General features: G+C 50.9%; 2 protein-coding genes across 5 annotated transcripts; one reads left to right on the top strand and one right to left on the bottom strand.

The window, feature by feature from the left end:
- Positions 1 to 865: 865 nt before the first annotated feature.
- Positions 866 to 6,864, bottom strand: PRR3 (proline rich 3). 4 transcript variants are annotated; one of them, XM_067752458.1, is made up of 5 exons: positions 6,504 to 6,864; positions 5,898 to 6,026; positions 5,110 to 5,172; positions 2,433 to 2,723; positions 866 to 2,150 (listed from the first exon to the last, which is right to left on the bottom strand). In XM_067752458.1, exons 2-5 carry the CDS (start codon positions 6,001 to 6,003, stop codon positions 2,044 to 2,046), a joined length of 567 nt encoding a protein of 188 aa, XP_067608559.1. In that variant the 5' UTR covers positions 6,004 to 6,026; positions 6,504 to 6,864; the 3' UTR covers positions 866 to 2,043. The 4 variants fall into 4 exon arrangements, with proteins under 4 accessions (XP_067608559.1, XP_067608561.1, XP_067608558.1 ...); XM_067752460.1 differs by lacking the exon at positions 5,110 to 5,172; XM_067752457.1 differs by lacking the exon at positions 6,504 to 6,864 and having other exon boundaries at positions 5,898 to 6,457.
- A 35-nt stretch (positions 6,865 to 6,899) lies between these two features.
- Positions 6,900 to 14,949, top strand: GNL1 (G protein nucleolar 1 (putative)). Its single transcript, XM_067752389.1, has 12 exons — positions 6,900 to 7,223; positions 7,641 to 7,806; positions 8,172 to 8,308; positions 8,474 to 8,625; positions 8,743 to 8,814; positions 9,794 to 10,001; positions 10,149 to 10,244; positions 10,654 to 10,848; positions 13,420 to 13,598; positions 13,677 to 13,839; positions 14,078 to 14,218; positions 14,597 to 14,949. The coding sequence occupies exons 1-12, from the start codon at positions 7,151 to 7,153 to the stop codon at positions 14,833 to 14,835; spliced, it is 1,821 nt and encodes a 606-aa protein (XP_067608490.1). The 5' UTR covers positions 6,900 to 7,150; the 3' UTR covers positions 14,836 to 14,949.
- The last annotated feature ends 3,776 nt before the right edge of the window (positions 14,950 to 18,725 follow it).

Below are 18,725 nucleotides of genomic sequence, written 5' to 3'. Positions count from 1 at the left end.
GCTTGTCTCACCTGCCATCTCCCCAGACTCCGTTTATTACATGCTCCCCCACCACGCCTTTTTTTTTAAAATATAAATGTATTTATTTTTTATTTATCTTTGGCTGCATTGGGTCTCTGTTGCTGCGCGCAGGCTTTCTCTAGTTGCTGCGAGCTGGGGCTTCTCACTGTGGTGGCTTCTCTTGTTTCAGGGCACAGGCTCTAGGCGCGCAGGCTCGCTAGTTGTGGCACGTGGGCTCAGTAGTTGTGGCTCGCGGGCTCTAGAGTGCAGGCTCAGTATTTGTGGCGCACAGGCTTAGTTGCTCTGCAGCATATGGGATCTTCACGGACCAGAGCTCGAACCCGTGTCCCCTGCATTGGCAGGTGGATTCTTAACCTCTGTGCCACCAGGGAAGTCCCCGTCTCACTTCTTCATAGCACTTCTGACAGGTACTTCACGCATACTGGTGACTTCTTCACTAACGTGTCTCCTCTTGTAGATTTTAAATTCATTGATTTCAGCTCTCCATTTTCTCTAGCATCTAGTACATTGCCTGGCCCACACGCACGCTAGAGATATTTGTTGAAAGATTGCTTTGTCATTACCACTCAATAAACCTCAAACCATAAATGCAGGTAAAATGTTTAAAAATTACTCCATGGATACCCGGCCTTTCCTTTTTCTAAACAAAACTTTACCCTTGAACAAAACGCAACCTGGTCGGGTTGATTCCCATGGGTTAATGGGACGCCACTGGTTTCCTCAGACTGGAAGAAACTTCCAGCAACACTGCGTATGAACTAAATGAAGAATAAACTGACTCCAAGAAGAACAGCCTCACCTGCACCTCCTGAGATGACTGGAACACAGGGATTAAAGAAAATGCTTGTTTCCGCTGCATTTATTACTAATATAAAAACATGTTAGAAAGAAAAAAAAAATTCATTCTCAGTTCTCCAACGGCTCTCATCCCTCCCTCTTGCCCACACAACTCCTGACCCATTTCCCCAGGGCCAGTTCAAAACTGAACCTGTTCACTGCCGTTTTCACAGAAAACAACCAGTGCCAGGGATGCAGGGGAAGAAGGTTGGAAGAGGGCGACAGTACTGTCCAAGTTCCACCCACAGTTAGACCAGGTGGAGATTCACAGAATTCAAACGAAAGGGCTGGTGGCCTCACAATGACATAGTCTAACTAAAACGGGCTGGAGAGGAGATAGGGTAGAGGACATCTCTCGGGCCTGTGTCAAACCCAGAGAAACTGATACCGGGAGAATGGGGAGGACCAGGCAGGCAGCCTTGTGGAAGTTTCACAGTTCTCCCACGTCGGGAGGTGGGGAAAGTCTAGAGGCCACCAACGGCCCCACGCATTTTGGCAGAAAAACTCACTCTAGCGTTGGGAAGTCACAAAAATGCCATGGACACTGAGAAAGGCTATGAGGGGATGCACAGTCTCACAAAGCACAGTGATCACAGACCATAGCGGTAGAGATCATGCTACTGATGCAGAAACTACAAAATCCAAAAGCAGGGAACGTGGCCTCTCAGGAGTGACTCTGCACCAGTCATCCCAACTTGACCCCAGGTCAGACAAGCTGGTGAGTGTCACAGAGCAGCTGACAACACTGGGGGAAGGGGGTGTCACATAAAAAGGACTTAAAACAAGCAGCGAGAAGGGAATGGTAGGAAACTGCTCCAGGGCTCTCAGGAATCCAGGGCGCTACCTGGGGCTGGGTGGACAGATGCACAAGAAACAGCACCAAAGAGGTTTCCTGTTCTGCAGTCAGCTGGCGAGGGGGAAGAGGATCCAGGAGGCAGTTGAATGGAGCAAAGATGGGGTCCCGGAGACGAGTCTCTGGAGGCTGCATCAGAAGGAAGAGTGCACACCGTGCACCAGTCACGGAACACAGCTCTGGACCCCGAGTGGGGGAGGTGGTGATGGAGCTGGGCATCACTGACTGAGGGTGGCAGGTGAATGGCCTCGCGGTAGCCATCACAGGGCCACAGGGAATATATGGCCGCCAAGTCAGAGGGCTCCTTCCAGTCTGGATGGGAAGGCACAGTCTCACAGAGGAGGTCCATTTACGCCAGGGTGGTAGAAGGCACAGAGGTCCTCATATCGACAGTGGCCCTTTTTGGCAAAGTGTCGGCAGACGGGGCGGTCAGATTTGTCTGTGAACAAGCGAAAACCGGGCAGTTTAAAATGCGAGTAAGAAAGAAACAAATGTAACAAAAAGCAGAGATAGAGAAGGCAGTGAGATTTCCTACTCACTACCATTTCCAGATATGATGGAATGGTAGTCTTTCTCCCGGGAGAAAAACATTCAGGGCTACTCCTACTTCAAAAGGACAAAGGACAGCCCAAAGAAGAAGAGCCATGGGCATCCTGGACATGAGGTCACTTTGGGAGTGATGGGTGTTCAATGTGTGCAGGCATAAAAAAATGGACCTCACCTTCCACAACCTGGGGTCCATCCTTGGGTGGGCAGGTATTCTTGATAAGAGACCAGCTTTTGAGCCTTCGAGGATTTCTCTGCTCTTTGTGAAAGCCTCCCCTGGAGGGACCCCCATGGCCTGGTCCAGGAAAAGGAGGCTCAGCATTGACCCCCCACCAACCACGACCATATGGGCCAGACCTGGGGCCTAGGCCTCCCCGAATTGGGCCTCTGCCCCGGGGAGGAGGTGGGAGACTCAGCAGTGGTGGGATCATTGGTCCCCTTGATCCCGGAGGACCTCTGTGAAGAGCTGAAGAGAGAGAGAGAGAGGGAGAGGGAGAGAGGGAGAGAGAGAGAGAGCAAGAGAGAGAGAAACATGGAAAGGTGATCAATGGCTAGCTTAATCCAGATAATGAAGCCCTGATTTTTTAAAAACTTTTTATTGAAGTACAATATACATACCAAAAAATACACAATTTTAAGTGCACAACTAAATCATCACCGAAGTAAACACACCTGTGTTTCCACTAACACAGGCTAGAGAAGGGATAGAGCCTTATTAGCACTTCAGAAGCCCCACCCCCTCGTGCCCCTCCTCCCCCACTATCCCACCCTACTCCCCAAAAGTAACAACTATCCTGACTTCTAGCATCATAGGTTAGTTTTTGCCTGTTTTTGAACTTTGCATAAATGAAATCATACAGTCTGCATTCTTTTGTGTCTGGATCCTTTCGCTCAACATCATGTTTATGAGATTCATCCAGGTTGCCTGTAGCAGGAGTTCCTTCATTTTCATTGCAGTGTAGTATCTCATTGTATGCACATACAACTTATTTAGCCATTCTACTGTGGTGGATTCCAGTGTGGGGCTATAACGAAAAATGCTGCTATGAGCGTTTTTATACGTGTCTTCGGTACACACATGGATTCATTTCTGTTGAGTGTATACGTAGTAGACATATTACTGGGTCCTTAAGTATATGTATGCTCAAGTTTAAGGAAGTCAAACTTTTTTTTTTCCAAAGTGGTTGTACCAACTCACACCCCCACCAGCAGTTGTTCCATAGACAACCTGTTGTTCCTTGACAACACTTGGTAATGTTGATCTTTTTCAGTTTTGCCATTCTGGTGAGTGTGAAAAGTGGTGTTTTGTTTTGAAATTGTGGTTAAAACATGTAACATAAATTTTGCCATCTTAACTACTTCTAAGTGTACATCTCTGTAGTGTTAAGTAAATTCATCTTGTTGGAAACAGATCTCCAGAAATTTTTCATCTTGCAAAACTGAAAGTTTATAGCTACTAAACAACTCTCTTTTCCCCTCCTCCACCCAGCCCCTGGCAACAACCATTCTACTTTCCATTTCTACGAATTTAACTACTTTAGATACCTCAGATCAGTGGAAACATAGAGCAGTTTTTTTTGTGACTGGCTCATTTCATTTAGCATGGCCTCAAGGTTCATCCGTGCTGTAGCATGTTACAGGATTTTCTTCCTTTTGGGGGCTGGATCATATTCCATTATATGATTATACCACATTTTCTTTATCCATTCATCCATCAACAGACATATGGGTGGCTTCCATCTCTTGTCTACTGTGGATAGTGCTGCTATGAACATGGGTGTGCAAGTCCCTCTTCAAGATCCTGCTTTCCATTCTTTTGGGTAAATACCCAAAAGTGGAATTGCTGGGTCATACAGTAGCTCTATTTTTAATTTTTTGAGGAATCTCCATAATGTTTTCCATAGTGGTTGGACCACTTTACAATCCCACCAACAGTACACAAGGGGCTCAGTTTCAAACTTATGTGTTTTTATCTTGCATTTATTTGATGACTAATGATGTTGAGTTCTTATTCATGTTTTTGGCTATTTAGAGATTGGTTTTTATCAGGTGGCTGTTCTGGTCTTTTGCCCATTTTTCTAACAGGTTGTCAGAGAGTTTTTATATATTCAAGATATGAGCTCTTTATTGGTTATATTCGTTGCAAGTATCTTCTACTCTGTGGCTTCCTACTAACTTCTTAATGGTGTGATTTGATTAACAGAAGTTCATATTTTCTAACATAGTTCAGTTTATCTTTCCTTTATGGTTAGTGTGTGTGTTTCTTGTCTGTTTAAAAGCTCTCATCTACTTTAAGCCCATGAAATACATTTGTTTTCTAGAATTATTTCTTTACCCATGAATATCCAATTAATTCAGCATCATTTACTGAAAAGACCACTATTTCAGTTCCATCTTCATCATCAATGAAATGGCCACATATGTGTGGGCCTATTACTGGACTCTTTATGCCGTTCTGTTGATTTATATATCTATTGTTGGGCCAATACCACACTGTTACAACTACTACAAGTTTACAATAAGTCTTGATATTCAGAGTAAGCCCTTCCACTTCAAGATTATCTTTGCAACCTCTCACCCTGATCCTCTGCGTTTCCATACAAAAACGTAGAATGTTTATTTCTACAAAAACACTGTAGGGATTATAATTGGGAGTGCACTGAATCTATAGGTCAGTTTGGGAAGAAATGACATTTTTACAACATTGAGTTTTTCCAGGCTGTCAATACACAACATCTCTCCATTCATTTAAGTACAAAATTCCTGATCTTTTAAGTCCTTTCTGGGTTTTAGTCCCTCCCTTGCTCCCTTCTCAGGACCTAATCAAAGGATGAGAGCCCCTTCCTCCTCACCTGACTTGGGGTCACCAGGCTTTCCATTGGCCATGGGGGGAGGGCCCAGAAGGCTGGGTGGTCCTAAGGGCAGACATAAAAATATGGTCATCAGAATGGACTAAAAAACTGATGATCCTGTTCTTAGATGTTTGTCTTCTATTACTCATTTCTTAATCTAACCAGCAAAGCCAGGTATGTTCTCAGCAGTGTTATGAGTTCTCACCCCATCTATTTCCAAAGCGTTTTCAGGATTTGCAAAGTGGAGACTCAGCCAAGTCAAGGGAGATAATGAGGGAAGGATACTACAAACTTTCTCTTTCCCTTACATTGTTGCTATCCAAAAGATCCCAAGGGATTCCAGAGGTAATCCAATTCCTCTCTTTCACTGCTGGCCAATCAGATAGCTCTCCCACCACCCCCCACCTCCGAGTAGTTTACAGAAGGCTGCACTTCCACATTCCCCGTGAACGTCTGGTCACAAATTGTCATCCCAGTCATCGCAACCTACAACCTCTCTAGGGCCCCTCTCCCCTGTCGTTTTGCGGCTGCGCACACGAGCTCTTTATCTTCTCCCCTGCCTTCTTGAGAAAGGTTTAGTGGCTGGTTTGAAGTTGAGGGTTCAAGTAAGAGAACTCATTTAGTGTTCCATCCCAGCCAGGCCTCCCCCAGCCCCAGCCCCAGCCCCAGCCCCAGCGCGTGCGCCCTTCCTCCTTCCGTTGGAGCCCCCTCCCCCGCACCTTTTCAGCCCCCAACCCCTCGCCTCGGCCGGCTGACAGGCATGTGCACACAACTCCCGGGTTCCTCACCGATGGGACTCCCATCCTCCTCATCTCCAGTCTCTTCCCGCTCTGGGAGTGGGGGCTGCTGCTGCGGCTGCTGCTGCTGATGATTCTGCTTCTTTCGTTTCGGCATCGTGGTTGCCGCAATGGCTGCAGCTGGATTTGGAGGGCAGTGAGGAAGGGGCACGCTGAGATTCTGTTTCCGCTTCCGGGGGGGCAGTGGACAGGGAGGGTGAGGCTCCCGCCATTTCACTTCCGGAAGGCTGCGGGGAAACTTAGTGCGGCTGTTCTCACATCAGCCGCCTCCCTCAGTCTCTGCCAGGCATGGCAGCAATCTCAAACCTTTCCTTTGCTGCGTTTCTATAAACGCTGTAGAAAAAGTTGCTCGCTCCTCCCCTCGCTGAAAAAACCCTACAGCCGGCTCCTCATAGTGTGCCATAGAGTCGACAGGCTCTCGGGCCAGAAGGCCTGAGAAAAGACGGCTGTCGCACCCTAAGATCGCCACATCCGGTCCCCGGTTTCTATGGTAACAGCTGCAGGCACAACTTCGTGCCCTATGACCTCCTTCCAAAAATCCTTGTTCCACCTGGGTTTCCCTCCTCGGCCGCGCGCTTGCACTTAGGTGCTGCTTACCATCGTTCCCACGAGGAATTTGGGTCCCAGCAGGGCGGTGCCCAGGGCTCTCCAGACCACCACTCGCCCCTCAAGACCTCTCACCCTGTCCCCAGTGTAGCCCATCAACTTGGCTTCCTTCCCGGGACGCGCAGTCGCGACTTTCCTCTAAGGTCCAGCCGGAGGATTGGTAAAGTAGGTTCTGCGCGTCCACGCCCCTTTATCCCGCAGGTGGTAGGACCCGCCCTCCGCTCCACCGCCCCCTCCAGGTGAGTGGTAGCTTCTCCCCGGCTCGCAAGGTAGTGATGACACGCGTCCCCCCTCCTCCAAACGCGATTTGGTAGCGTCCGTGACGAAGTTAGCCCGACCCTCCCACGCGCGCCTCCTTCCTAGCCGCTGCTGCGCCCTCTCAGCTCCACTGGCTCTCACGTGCGGGTAGTCCACCCCGCATCCTCTCGCCTCGCTCCCAGTGGGAAGTGACTGTATTTCCCCCTGGTTGCCTTCCACCCGGGCTGCCTGGGCGCATCGGCCTGGCCCGCCCGCTGACGTCACCTTCCAGTCCCGCCCCCTCCAGTGTCCCGGGCCCTTGCGGCGGGGGCTGGCTCGGGGGGAGTCAGTTGAGGCGGCTGGAGCTCGGCGAAGGGCGGGCCAGGTGACTGGTCCGGGCCATGCCGAGGAAGAAGCCTTTCAGCGTGAAGCAGAAGAAGAAGCAGTTGCAGGACAAGCGGGAGCGGAAGCGAGGTCAGTGCGGGAGCCAGGGGAGGGGGCGGGGCTCGGACTCCCGCACATCTGGGAGGAGGGGTGTGCCCGTCTCACCTCTGGGAGGCGTGAGAGGGGGTGGCGGCCGCGCGCCGACGCGCGTGGGCGACCGCGGAGGGGATTCCCTCACCCCAGCCCCCTACATCTGGAAGGGGTGGGGAAGGATGGAGTGTTGGGGGAGGGGAATCCCTCCAGCTCCAACGGGGCGTCATCCCAGTAGATCCCTGGAGGAGAAGTGCCTCCCCCCACGCACATCCGGGAGGGTCCTGAGCAGAGTAGGTGGGAGGGTCCGGCCTCAAAAGACTGGGGTGGTGTGGGGAGGAGCCAGGCCGACCGGGTGGGGGGTCTTCTGGCCCGGGAGAGCTGGCCAGCCCTGGCGTCACCGGCTCCTCCCCGCAGGGCTTCAAGATGGGCTGCGATCCAGTTCCAACAGCCGCAGCGGGAGCCGGGAGCGGCGGGAGGAGCAGACCGACACCTCGGACGGGGAGTCTGTGACCCAACAAATCCGCAGGCTCAACCAGCAGCCTTCCCAGGGGCTGGGCCCACGAGGCTATGACCCAAATCGGTGAGAGTGGACAGGGGGCTCTGGCCCGGGCTTCCCCGCCTACCCGGAAGTCAGAGCGTTGGGGGAAAGCCTGCTGCCGTTGGGGGAGGCTTGAAACTGGTGGGGCTGGGTTACCACGGTTCTCCGCGGGCCGCTGGGTCACCGGAGCGGTCCACAATCTTCCCTTCTGGAGGAGCTGGAGAGAGTTTGGCTTTCAGAAGGGCGAAACTTAGGGGAAGGCCTGCTGTTGCGTGAAAAAGATTTGGGAGAGGGCCGACTCAGAGGGGAGACCTGAACTCTGGAGTGAAAGCTTTGCGAAGTTGCCTGCCCAAGAGGGGAATTTGTGGCCAAGGATTGTGATGGATGACGTGGTCCCTGTCCTGTAGATACCGGCTGCATTTTGAACGAGACAGCCGGGAGGAGGTGGAGAGGAGAAAGAGAGCAGCCCGGGAGCAAGTGCTACAGCCCGTCAGTGCTGAGCTGCTGGTGCTGGACATCTGGGAGGTCTATCAGCCCGGCTCCGGTGAGTGAGAGCTCAACGCCTGGATGCTTGGGACAGGCAGTGGGCTGGGGAAAGGAGTTTGGAAGAGTAAGAGCTGACCGGGAGGAAGAAGGGGTCTGGGATGGATGCACCCTTGAGTCCTGAAACTATCCTCAGACTTATTTGGATTTTTTCTTGATTTCTCAGTCCTGGACTTTCCCCGACGTCCTCCTTGGAGCTATGAGATGTCCAAGGAGCAACTGATGAGCCAGGAGGAACGGAGCTTCCAGGAGTATCTTGGGAAGATTCATGGGGCTTACACCTCTGAGAAACTCAGCTACTTTGAGCACAATCTGGAGGTGAGACTAGAGTGGGGACAGGAGTGGGGCATAGTCACCCGTGGTCAAACTGGTCTGGGGTCATGCAGGAGAGCGACTCTGGGCTCAGGTTCTCTTCCACTGACCTTGTCTTTTCAGACGTGGAGGCAGCTGTGGCGAGTATTAGAGATGTCTGACATTGTTCTGCTAATTACTGATATCCGACATCCAGTGAGTCCTGGGGATGAGGGTGGGTAAGGGGCAGGAGGGGGGAAGATTCTTGCTGGGTAAAGGGCAGAGGCAGGAGTTGGGAGTCAGAGAGGTAACCTCTTCTTTTCCAGTCTCCTCTACCCCATCCTGATGTCTGCAGTCAGGAACTCAGTCTTCATTCATCAGTGTCAGAGCCTGTCACTCCTCTCCTGGCCAACTGCCTTTCCTCTCCTTTATTTCTTTGATGGAAAACTGCATACACATCCTGTTTCCTAGCCCACTAGGGCTAAATAGAAAGTCCCAGTGTGGAGCTCCAGGGGATTCTGTGAAGGGGGCTTCCCTGTCATATTAGTCACTACAGAACTCGTCCTCACCTGGGATGCTAGGGTAGTGGTTAAGGCTCTAGACTCTGCTGCTAGGCAGCCCTTGTGTGACCTGGCTGTGCCACTTCACTGTTGTCCTCCAGTGGGAGAAAGGGAGGTCTGGAGTCTGTGCGGACCTTTAGGTTGGAGCTCCGTAACACGTACACACGCACTCCTACATACTCACAGACATACATGTGCATTCACAAGCTCACTTACGCAGCTACACGTGCTCAACACAAACATGCATACGTGTGCGTGCACACACACGTTTGTGTACACATGTAGACAGTTGTGTACCTGTGAAAATAGATATTAATTTCTATCCCACCCCCAGCCCTGTGAGTGATCTCAGCGTTTAGCCCAGTATGTTGGGGGTCTCTGTTTCCTTGTCTTCTTTTTAGCTCATTTCCATTCCTAATCAGGCCTTACAGGAAGCCCCCCAGAGACAAACACATAGGTGTTACTTATGCCTGCTTTGTCTTCCTAGTTCAGTTTGGCTGATTTATCCTTGTTGCCCCAGAATCTGCTTCCACCAGGGTCTTGTCTCCAATCTGTGCCTGCTGTGTGAGGAGCTGGAGGCAGAGAACTCTGGGTTGACCTCGCATCACTCCCTCCTCCTACCATCCCTGTTCCAGGTTGTGAATTTCCCACCAGCATTTTACGAGTACGTGACTGGAGAGCTAGGGCTGGCCCTGGTGCTGGTCCTGAACAAGGTGGATCTGGCCCCGCCGGCTCTCGTGGTTGCCTGGAAGCATTATTTCCATCAACACTATCCCCAGCTCCACATTGTTCTTTTCACCTCTTTTCCTCGGGATCCCTGCACCCCACAGGACCCTAGCAGTGGTGAGTGGGCAATGAGGAGGGCAGCGTGGGAGAGGTGGGGTGGCAAGGGACAAAGGGGGACCTGATCTAGGGCCTGAGGGTGGTGGGAGAGAGGGGGTACATAAGCCCCATGGGGTGTGCTCACGCTTTTGTGCCCTCTGATCTCAGTCTTGAAGAAGAGTCGGAGGCGGGGGAGAGGATGGACTCGGGCTCTGGGGCCGGAGCAGCTGCTGAGAGCCTGTGAAGCTATCACTGCGGGGAAAGGTATGTGCCCCTTAGAGGGGAGCTGTGGGAGGCCGTGGGGGAGACCCAAAGTCCCAAGTCATTTTGCTCACCTTTCCCAAAGTCAGTCCCTCTATTATGGACTCAGGTGAGAGGCCATGAGGTGGGGTGGGAGAGGGAGCAGCCTGACTTGGTGGGACAAGAGAGGCAGCAGGGAGGCAGGAGCCCCACTGGTTTGCTGTCTTCAGTGTTGCCAGTGCTTTTCAGAAACTCAGAAATGCACCCGATTCCAGGGTGGAGTCAAGTGAAGGCTGGGGAGAGTCGCTGTTGCGCAGCTTGGCCCTACCCAATCCAGAGGGCGCCACTTACATCAGCTGTGCAGTGCATGGTCTGCGCCATCGTATACAGTGGCCCTGGGGAGAACCTTCTTCTTCTTTCCTTCCCTGCACAGTGGACCTGAGCAGCTGGCGGGAGAAGATTGCCCGGGATGTGGCTGGAGCCACCTGGGGTAATGGCTCTGGGGAGGAGGAGGAAGAGGAGGACGGGCCGGCCGTCCTGGTGGAGCAGCAGACTGACTCAGCGATGGAGCCAACAGGCCCCATACGGGAGCGCTACAAGGACGGGGTGGTGACCATCGGCTGTGTGGGTAAGGAAGCGGCGGCCACGCATGGCGGCCTCCTAGGAGGCACAGGGTTTCAATGTTTGGAAAAGAGGGAAGGTGGTGAGGTCCCATCAGGCTCCAGGGTCTCTGAGGGCAGAGGAGGCTTTCTGCTGTCGCGGAAGGATCACGGCACACCTGAGTTAAATTCTGCTTCTCAGCGTATTGATCTCAAGCAAGTTATTTACCCACTGTCAGTCTTAGTGACTTTGATTTGAAAAATGAGAACAATGATGCTCAATTAAAAGAACGGACGAGGGTTTCCCTGGTGGCGCAGTGGTTAAGAATCCACCTGCCAATGCAGGGGACACAGGTTCGAGCCCTGGTCTGGGAAGATCCCACATGCCGCGGAGCAACTAAGCCTGTGCACCACAACGACTGAGCCTGCTCTCTAGAGCCCGTGAGCCACAACTACTGAGCCCACGTGCCACAACTACTGAAGCCCGCGGCACCTAGAGCCCATGCTCCACAACAAGAGAAGCCACTGCAATGAGAAGCCCGCACACTGCAACGAAGAGTAGCCCCCGCTTGCCACAACTAGAGAAAGCCCGCACACAGCAATGAAGACCCAATGCAGCCAAAAATAAAAATAAATTTATATATAAAAAAAAGAATGGATGAGAGGAATGGAGGGAATAGTGTAGAGAGAGCCTAACAAAGCCTGACAGATAGTGATAATAGTAATAATAATAATGTTAAAAATTAACATCTTCGTGACGCTTGCTGTGAACCAGGCACTGTTATACGATTTACATATTAACTTCTGTAGTTGTAATAATCAGTCCATCATAGAATGGTCATTAAATTATAGTAGTAGCTTAGAAGTGTCAGTTTCTTTCTTGGTCTTAACTCTTTAAGTCTAAGGAGAATCTTCCCTATTTTAAAAAATATTTTATTTATTTATTATCTAAAAAAAATTTTTTATTTTTCACTGCAATGGGTCTTAGGTGCGGCATGCGGGATCTCTCATTGCGGTGCATGGGCTTCTCTCTAGTTGTGATACGCAGGCTTCTCTCTAGTTGTAGCGTGCGGGTTTTCTCTCTCTAGTTGTGGCGCTTTACAGTAAAACTCTTTTAAAGAGGAGAGAGGAACGAGGCTGGCGGGGGTTGTCAAAGGAGAGTCTTATCCCCCCACCCCCTTTTGAGAGGAGATACAATCAAGGAACCCATGGATACGGAGGGCTGACTGTACTATGCCATTTTATTTATTTATTTATTTTTATTTTAAATTTTTATTTACTTATTTATTTTTGGTTGCGTTGGGTCTTCGTTGCTGCGCGTGGGCTTTCTCTAGTCACAGTGAGCGGGGGCTGCTCTTCGTTGTGGTGTGCGGGCTTCTCGTTGTGGTGGCTTCTCTTGTTGCGGGGCATGGGTTCTAGGTTCGCGGGCTTCAGTAGTTGCGGCGCACAGGTTCAGTAGTTGTGGCTCGCAGGCTCTAGAGAGCAGGCTCAGTAGTTGTGGCGCATGGGCTTAATTGCTCCGCGTCATGTGGGATCTTCCTGGACCAGGGATCGAACGCGTGTCCCCTGCAGTGGCAGGCGGATTCTTAACCACTGCGCCACCTGGGAAGCCCTATGCCATTTTATATAAGGGACTTGCGCCTCCAGGGAGTTTGGTATCTATAGGGGCTCCTGGAACCTATCCTCTGTGGATACCAAGGGCCAACTGTACTTGAGTGGGTTGTAAACAGAGTGCAGTCAGCACCATGGTGCATCTTTGCCCAGCCTCAGTCCGCTGCTGAATGGCCAGAGTTGCATTTTACAGGGTTGGAGTTTTGCCAGGTGACTAAGAAGAAGGGGAGAGGTGGGACCAGGGAGTGAAAGGTCTATGAGGCGGACTGGCTGTAGAGCTGGATCATGGAATCTAAGTTGCATAAGAAGGGAAGTGAGGACATGAGTTGGGTATTGAATACTGTTCCCAAGCTAGTCAGTGTCAGAGGTTTATTGGAATGGAGGGACCAGAATAAGTGAGCTGGAAAGACGAGATGTCAGGGCAGAGAGAGGGGTGCTTGCAGGTGAGATTTGGAAGGTGTGAAGTGACAGGTCCAGGGTAAGACCACAGAGGTGGGATGGAAGAAACCTTTTGGAGGGAGATTCTGGCACTGGGAGGCCAGAGTGCTGTAGAGGAGATGTGTGGTGGAAGGTGGTGGTCATGAAGAGAGTGGCAGTGAGCCCCTGGGCTCTGTCTTCTCCTTGGAGAAGTTTGATAATCATGAGATGCATGTCTCACTTAGACTACTGCAGACACAGTGCCACGCGATTGTATTTGTTTCTCATTTCATCCTAACCACTCTGAGATTGGAGGTATCTGCTCTGTAAACTGCGGAAACAGAGACTCAGAAAATTAAGTAAATTGCCATGAGGTCACAAAGCTTAGGTAAATGGGGAGGCCAGGATTCAGCCCTGGCAGCCCAGAGCCTGATTTGTAACTTGCGATGTTATACCGCTTCCTTTCTTTCTTTCTGCACCTTAGTTCTCCATTCATCTATAGCTATAGCACAGCATCCTGCCTGTCACAGAGTAAGGATCTGTCAGGTGTTAATTTTCCTTGTGTTCCTCAGGTTTCCCCAATGTGGGCAAGTCCTCGCTGATCAACGGGCTGGTGGGGCGGAAGGTCGTGAGTGTCTCCAGAACCCCGGGCCACACCCGATACTTTCAGACCTACTTTCTCACCCCCTCCGTGAAGCTCTGTGACTGTCCAGGCCTCATATTCCCCTCGCTTCTGCCCAGGCAGTTGCAGGTATAAGGGCAGAGGGGCCAGAGGTGGGGAGAATGCAGGAGATGGAGGAAGGTGCTGAGTGCTCTTGTTTCCCCTCAGGTCCTGGCAGGGGTCTACCCCATCGCCCAAATCCAGGAGCCATACACTGCCGTGGGCTACCTGGCCTCCCGGATCCCTGTGCAGGCCCTGCTCCACCTGCGCCACCCAGAGGCCGAGGACCCCTCCGCAGAACACCCGTGGTGTGCCTGGGACATCTGTGAAGGTGGGCTCCACACGCCTGGCTTTCCTCCCCTTGCCCTATCTCCTTTCCTCTCCTTCCTCAGAGGTCCTGCCATCGATGGGGCAGCTGGCCAGTCACCCCTAGGCTTCTGTCTCAGGGCCAGCAAGATCTCGGGCCTGGAATATTCTGGGGGAAACTGGAAGGACTGTGTTAGGGGAGTGGGATGATGGTGACTGGGCCTGGTTGATGGTATTCCCTCCCCATGCTTTTCTCCTTCCAGCCTGGGCAGAGAAACGTGGTTACAAGACAGCCAAGGCGGCCCGAAATGATGTGTACAGAGCGGCCAATAGCCTCCTGCGGCTGGCACTGGATGGCCGCCTCAGCCTGTGTTTTCAGCCCCCAGGCTACAGCGAGCAGAAAGGTCAGTCGGCCAGTGTTCTTCCCTAGCCCCTGCTGTGATGGAGGCAGAAAGGTGTGGGCTTTGTAGGTGTGAGGATTCGGATTCTGTACCCATAGGCCAGCTCTGTGTTACTAAGCAGCTCTGAGATGACTTCCTGCTCTATAGAACCAGGGTGGTTAGTTGCCTTCTGGCAAGGTGGTGGTCACGTTTGGAGTTAACGTGCAACAGAGCTTCTGTTCTGTGCCCAGTACACGAGAGGTTGAATGAATGCGTGAACAAACGAATGGCAGCAGCTATAAAAGTCATTGTTATTCTTAGTCTTTGCCTCATCCCCATCTTGGCCTGGCGTTAGTTTCTTGCTCAAAACTCTCCATTCTTTTTCTTGTTTTGGTTCCCCAGGCACCTGGGAGTCCCACCCAGAGACCATGGAGCTGGTGGTTTTGCAGGGCAGGGTGGGGCCCGCAGGTGACGAGGAGGAGGAGGAGGAAGAGCTGAGCAGCTCCTGTGAGGAGGAGGGAGAGGAGGACCGGGACGCGGATGAGGAGGGGGAAGGGGATGAGGACACCCCAACCTCAGCCCCAGGGTCCAGCCTGGCCGCCCGAAACCCCTACGCCCTGCTGGGCGAGGACGAGTGCTGAGTCCCTGCCCTGCGCCATCTCCCCCCCGCCCCACCCGTATCTTTGCTTTTGGACTGACCTGGGGGTCTCTCCCGTCTGCCACCCCAATTGTGAATAAAGATTGTCTGCTTTGTAGCCCCTTCCCCAGATGGACTGAGGTGAGAGCAGCTGTCTCAGGCTGACAGCTGTGGGAGGCTCCGCTGCTTTTCTCCCTTCTTTTTTCGTGCATTCTCTCTGCAAAGGAAGAGTCCTCTTAGGAGTTAATTCAGTGGGTTCTGAGGCCTGAAACCCGCTTCCTCTGCTCACTCTCCCACTTGCACCTTAGGAACCCCATCATCAACATGGGGAGGGGAGGTCACTTCAGGCTTTTGAGGCCTGGTCTAAATTCAGCCCCCTTTGGGAATTTGTGTCAGTCCCTCTGGGATTGGAGCAGCCCCCTGTGCCGCCCCCCCGAGCTGTCAGACCTGGGTTATACGAGGAGCTTCTGGGAGAAGAAGCAGTAAGAGAAGATGTCACAGCTGATGTCTCCAGGTGAGATATTTATAGGATTTATTCCAATTCAACAAATATTTATTGAGGTCTGACTGTGTGTCTGGACTTATGCTAAGCACTGAACATATAAAGCTGCACAAACATGCCTGACCTAAATATACTGCCTGGTCGTGGTCAAGACCCCATTAATCAGGCACCTAGCTTTTTGGATTAAGATGGGGGTATAATGTCCTCCAAATCCTTAGGGCTCATATAGTATAACTCTAGAACTTCCTGTTGATGGAGGTATTTAGTTAAGACTCGATGCTTGTGAAAATGTTACTTAAACGTGTATGAGTAGTCTTGATTAGTGGCAAAAAAGTAGCACGCACGTTTATGATTTGAGCAGAAGAGCCCTTTGAGTGCAGTGTCAAGTTTAACTAGTTAAAAGCCTGTAACACTAGGGGGTACTAGATTCATAGGGGAGGGCACAGAGCCAGCTTCCTGAATCCCACTTACCCGGGTTTGAGATGGAGCCAAGGAGACCCAGTGCAGGTTCTTAGCTGGCTTACAGTGTCAGGCACATCTCCGCAGGGGTCAGGTCTCTTGTGAGTCAGGGCCCTTTAGGCCTTGCTGTACTTCTCCCTTGTCAAGCAAGCAGCTGGACTCCCAGATTTAATTCTTGGAGAAAAGGAAGAATGGGCTTTGGTTTATTGGCTGCCACAATGTTGTCTGGGTCGGGTGGTAGCAAAAAGTGTTGTTTGATAGGTTAGCCATTAGGTGTAGGGGTGAGGAGAAGAGGGCGTACCAGATTCTTCTCTTCACTCTAAAGCATTCTATTCAGGTTCTGGGTCTTGGGCCAGTTTCTGTAATTCCAGCAGAGACCCTGTCACCCCAGGAGCAAAAGAGGCTGAGGTGTTTGGGCCACAAATTTCCTCCAGTTCCCTCCTCCACTGGTCCCACTGAGGGCATAAATCCTGGAATTTGCACTCCAATGCAAAGTTTAAGTACTACCAGCATGTGAATATGCGTGAGGGTTGCCCAAAATGTGCCGTAAAAGAGAAGAAGTTTCAGTGGAGAGAAAAACCCACCTGTCTCCCATCTTGGGCTTTTTACCCTCAGGGATGGGTCTTTTGATGGAAGAAAGAGGACCCCAACTCAGCATCCTTTGAAGGTTCATGATGATCAGGGAAGCTCAGGGGACTTCTCTGCTGCTAGAGATGGGTTGGGGATGCTGGAATCATCTCAAAAAGTGGAGAAAAGAAAAATCAGAATTCTGTTTGTACCCCTGCCTCTGTGCTGCTTCTCTTCACTGTCATTTATCTTTTGCTCTCATGAGTTTCACCAGAGGCATTTGGGAGATCTGGGGGTGGGGGTGAAAGTTGAGACCTGGTGCTGGAGGGGAAGCTGAGAAGGGGGATTTTCATGCTGAAGACCTGAAAGGAAGCAACTCTAACATCCCCAAGGGGCCAGACTGTAAATGATTCTTCCCAGGCCCCTGTCAATACTCACTCTGTAGGAAAGTAGCACTGGGAGAAGAACTATCTTAGCAACAAATAGATTTGGGAGGAGAAGGGTATATAATAACTGAAGACCACTGCCTGAGGCTGAGCTTGAAACTGACTAAAAGGGACAAAGGAAACCAGGGGTCCAGTCTCCCCTCCATGATGAAATACCCAGGACCCCTGTCCTCACGCCCCTCCTGGGTCACATCCACTATGGAGACACTTGACCATGGAGGTCTCGGGCTGTGGGAGTTCCCACAGTTCCTGGCCAGTCTCTTGATGGTGAGAAACTAGTGCTTCTCATTCATGCTGGAATTCCATTTAGATGCTGAACAACTTCTTCCGAGCTTCCATTTTTCTAGACTGAGTTCCAGTCCTGGTTCTGGGACAAGGTAGCTGTGTGTCGTCCAGAGTAGTTCAATTATCTGGGCCTCTGTTTCTTTATTTCTCATTATCATTGATATAGTCAGCGAAATTGGTTGAAAACAATGTGCGTCAGGCATGCTGAATTCTGGGACAAAAAAATTGAGTAAGGCATAGACCCTACCCTCCAAGAATAGAACAGCCAGACACTAATACAGTAATTCCATGGCATATGTAAATTATAAAAGAATTGCTGTAAATGAGTCTATTGAGTTGTAACTAAGTAAGGTGGGTAGAACTATAATCACCCCAAGGATTCATTCACCAATCGAACGTTTGTCCATTTGTCAAGTAATTACTATTTGCCAGTCACTGCTAAGTGGTAAGTGACATAGAAATGGTCCTTTGTGGAGCTCACAATTTATTGGACTATGGAAGCAATTAAATAGATAATTACCAAAAAAGTGTGATAAGTGCTGTGAGAAGGGTGGAACAGGGTCCTGTGGGATAGTGGTGGCTTCATATAGAAGGGTCTTGTGATGCTGGTCAGAAAGGAGTGGAGGACAGGGCTGGGAGCTGTGATTGTATAGCAAGTTATATAAGACAGAGAAGATCAGTGGCCTGTGGTAAAGAATTGCTATGGGAACACCCAGCAGGGGCCAGTCTTGGTGAGTCAGAGGAAGCCTCCTAGAGGAACAGAGGTCCAAGCTGAGGCCTGAAAACTGAGCAGGAGTAAGCCAGGCATTGAGAGGGAAAGAGCATTCCTGAGGGGACAGCAAAGGGCAAGGAACAGCACGTAACAATTTTGGAAGACTAACTCGTTCAGCATGGCTGGGGCAGAGGGTTCAAGGGAGAAGTGGCGAAAGGTGAAGCTGGAGAGGTAGGCTTGGGTCAGCTCTCACTGGGCCTTGTCAACCATGCTAAAGATTAAGGCTTTATCCAGAGGAGCACTGAGACCAAGAAGGAGAGATTTGTGCCTTAGGTCACTTTGATTGGAGTGTGGAGACTGGTTTGGAAAGGGGAGAGAGATCAGAGGCTTTTGCAGAGATCCCAGAGAAAGAATGGAAACCGGAATTAAGGGTTTCGGGGGAAGAGAGGTGTGGCTGCACACAGAGATTTGGGTGTCAGTAACATATAGGTGGGAGGAGGGTAACTGAGATCATCCACAGAAAGTGTGTAGTGTGAGAAGAGAAGAGGGCTGAGGAAGGACATGGAGAATATAAAAGGGAAGGCAGGGAAAGAGGAACCAGCAGACAGGATAAAACCTAGGAAGTGTGGTGCATTGAAAGCTTAGGGAAGGAGGAAGGAAGGGCGCAGTGCAGAATGCTGCTGAGGATTGATGACAAGAATGAAGAGTGTCCACTGGATTTAGTAAAAAGCCTTGCTGATCTTGGTGGGAGCAGTTCCATTGGACAGATGAGGTCAGAATTCCCAGATGTCAGGGGATTGAGGAATAATTTGGAGGAATGAAGTGGAAGCAGTGGAGAAAAGGATATAATTTTCAAGAAGTTTGGTTGTGTTTGCAATGAGAGAAAAACGGAGAGAGCAAAGTATATAAAATCGAGGAAAACA

The sequence above is a fragment of the Pseudorca crassidens genome, chromosome 10, assembly GCF_039906515.1.
Source record: "Pseudorca crassidens isolate mPseCra1 chromosome 10, mPseCra1.hap1, whole genome shotgun sequence".
NCBI lineage: Eukaryota > Metazoa > Chordata > Mammalia > Artiodactyla > Delphinidae > Pseudorca > Pseudorca crassidens.
The sequence above is the reverse complement of the archived record's forward strand: the minus strand, read 5'-3'. Positions and strand labels throughout refer to the sequence as shown.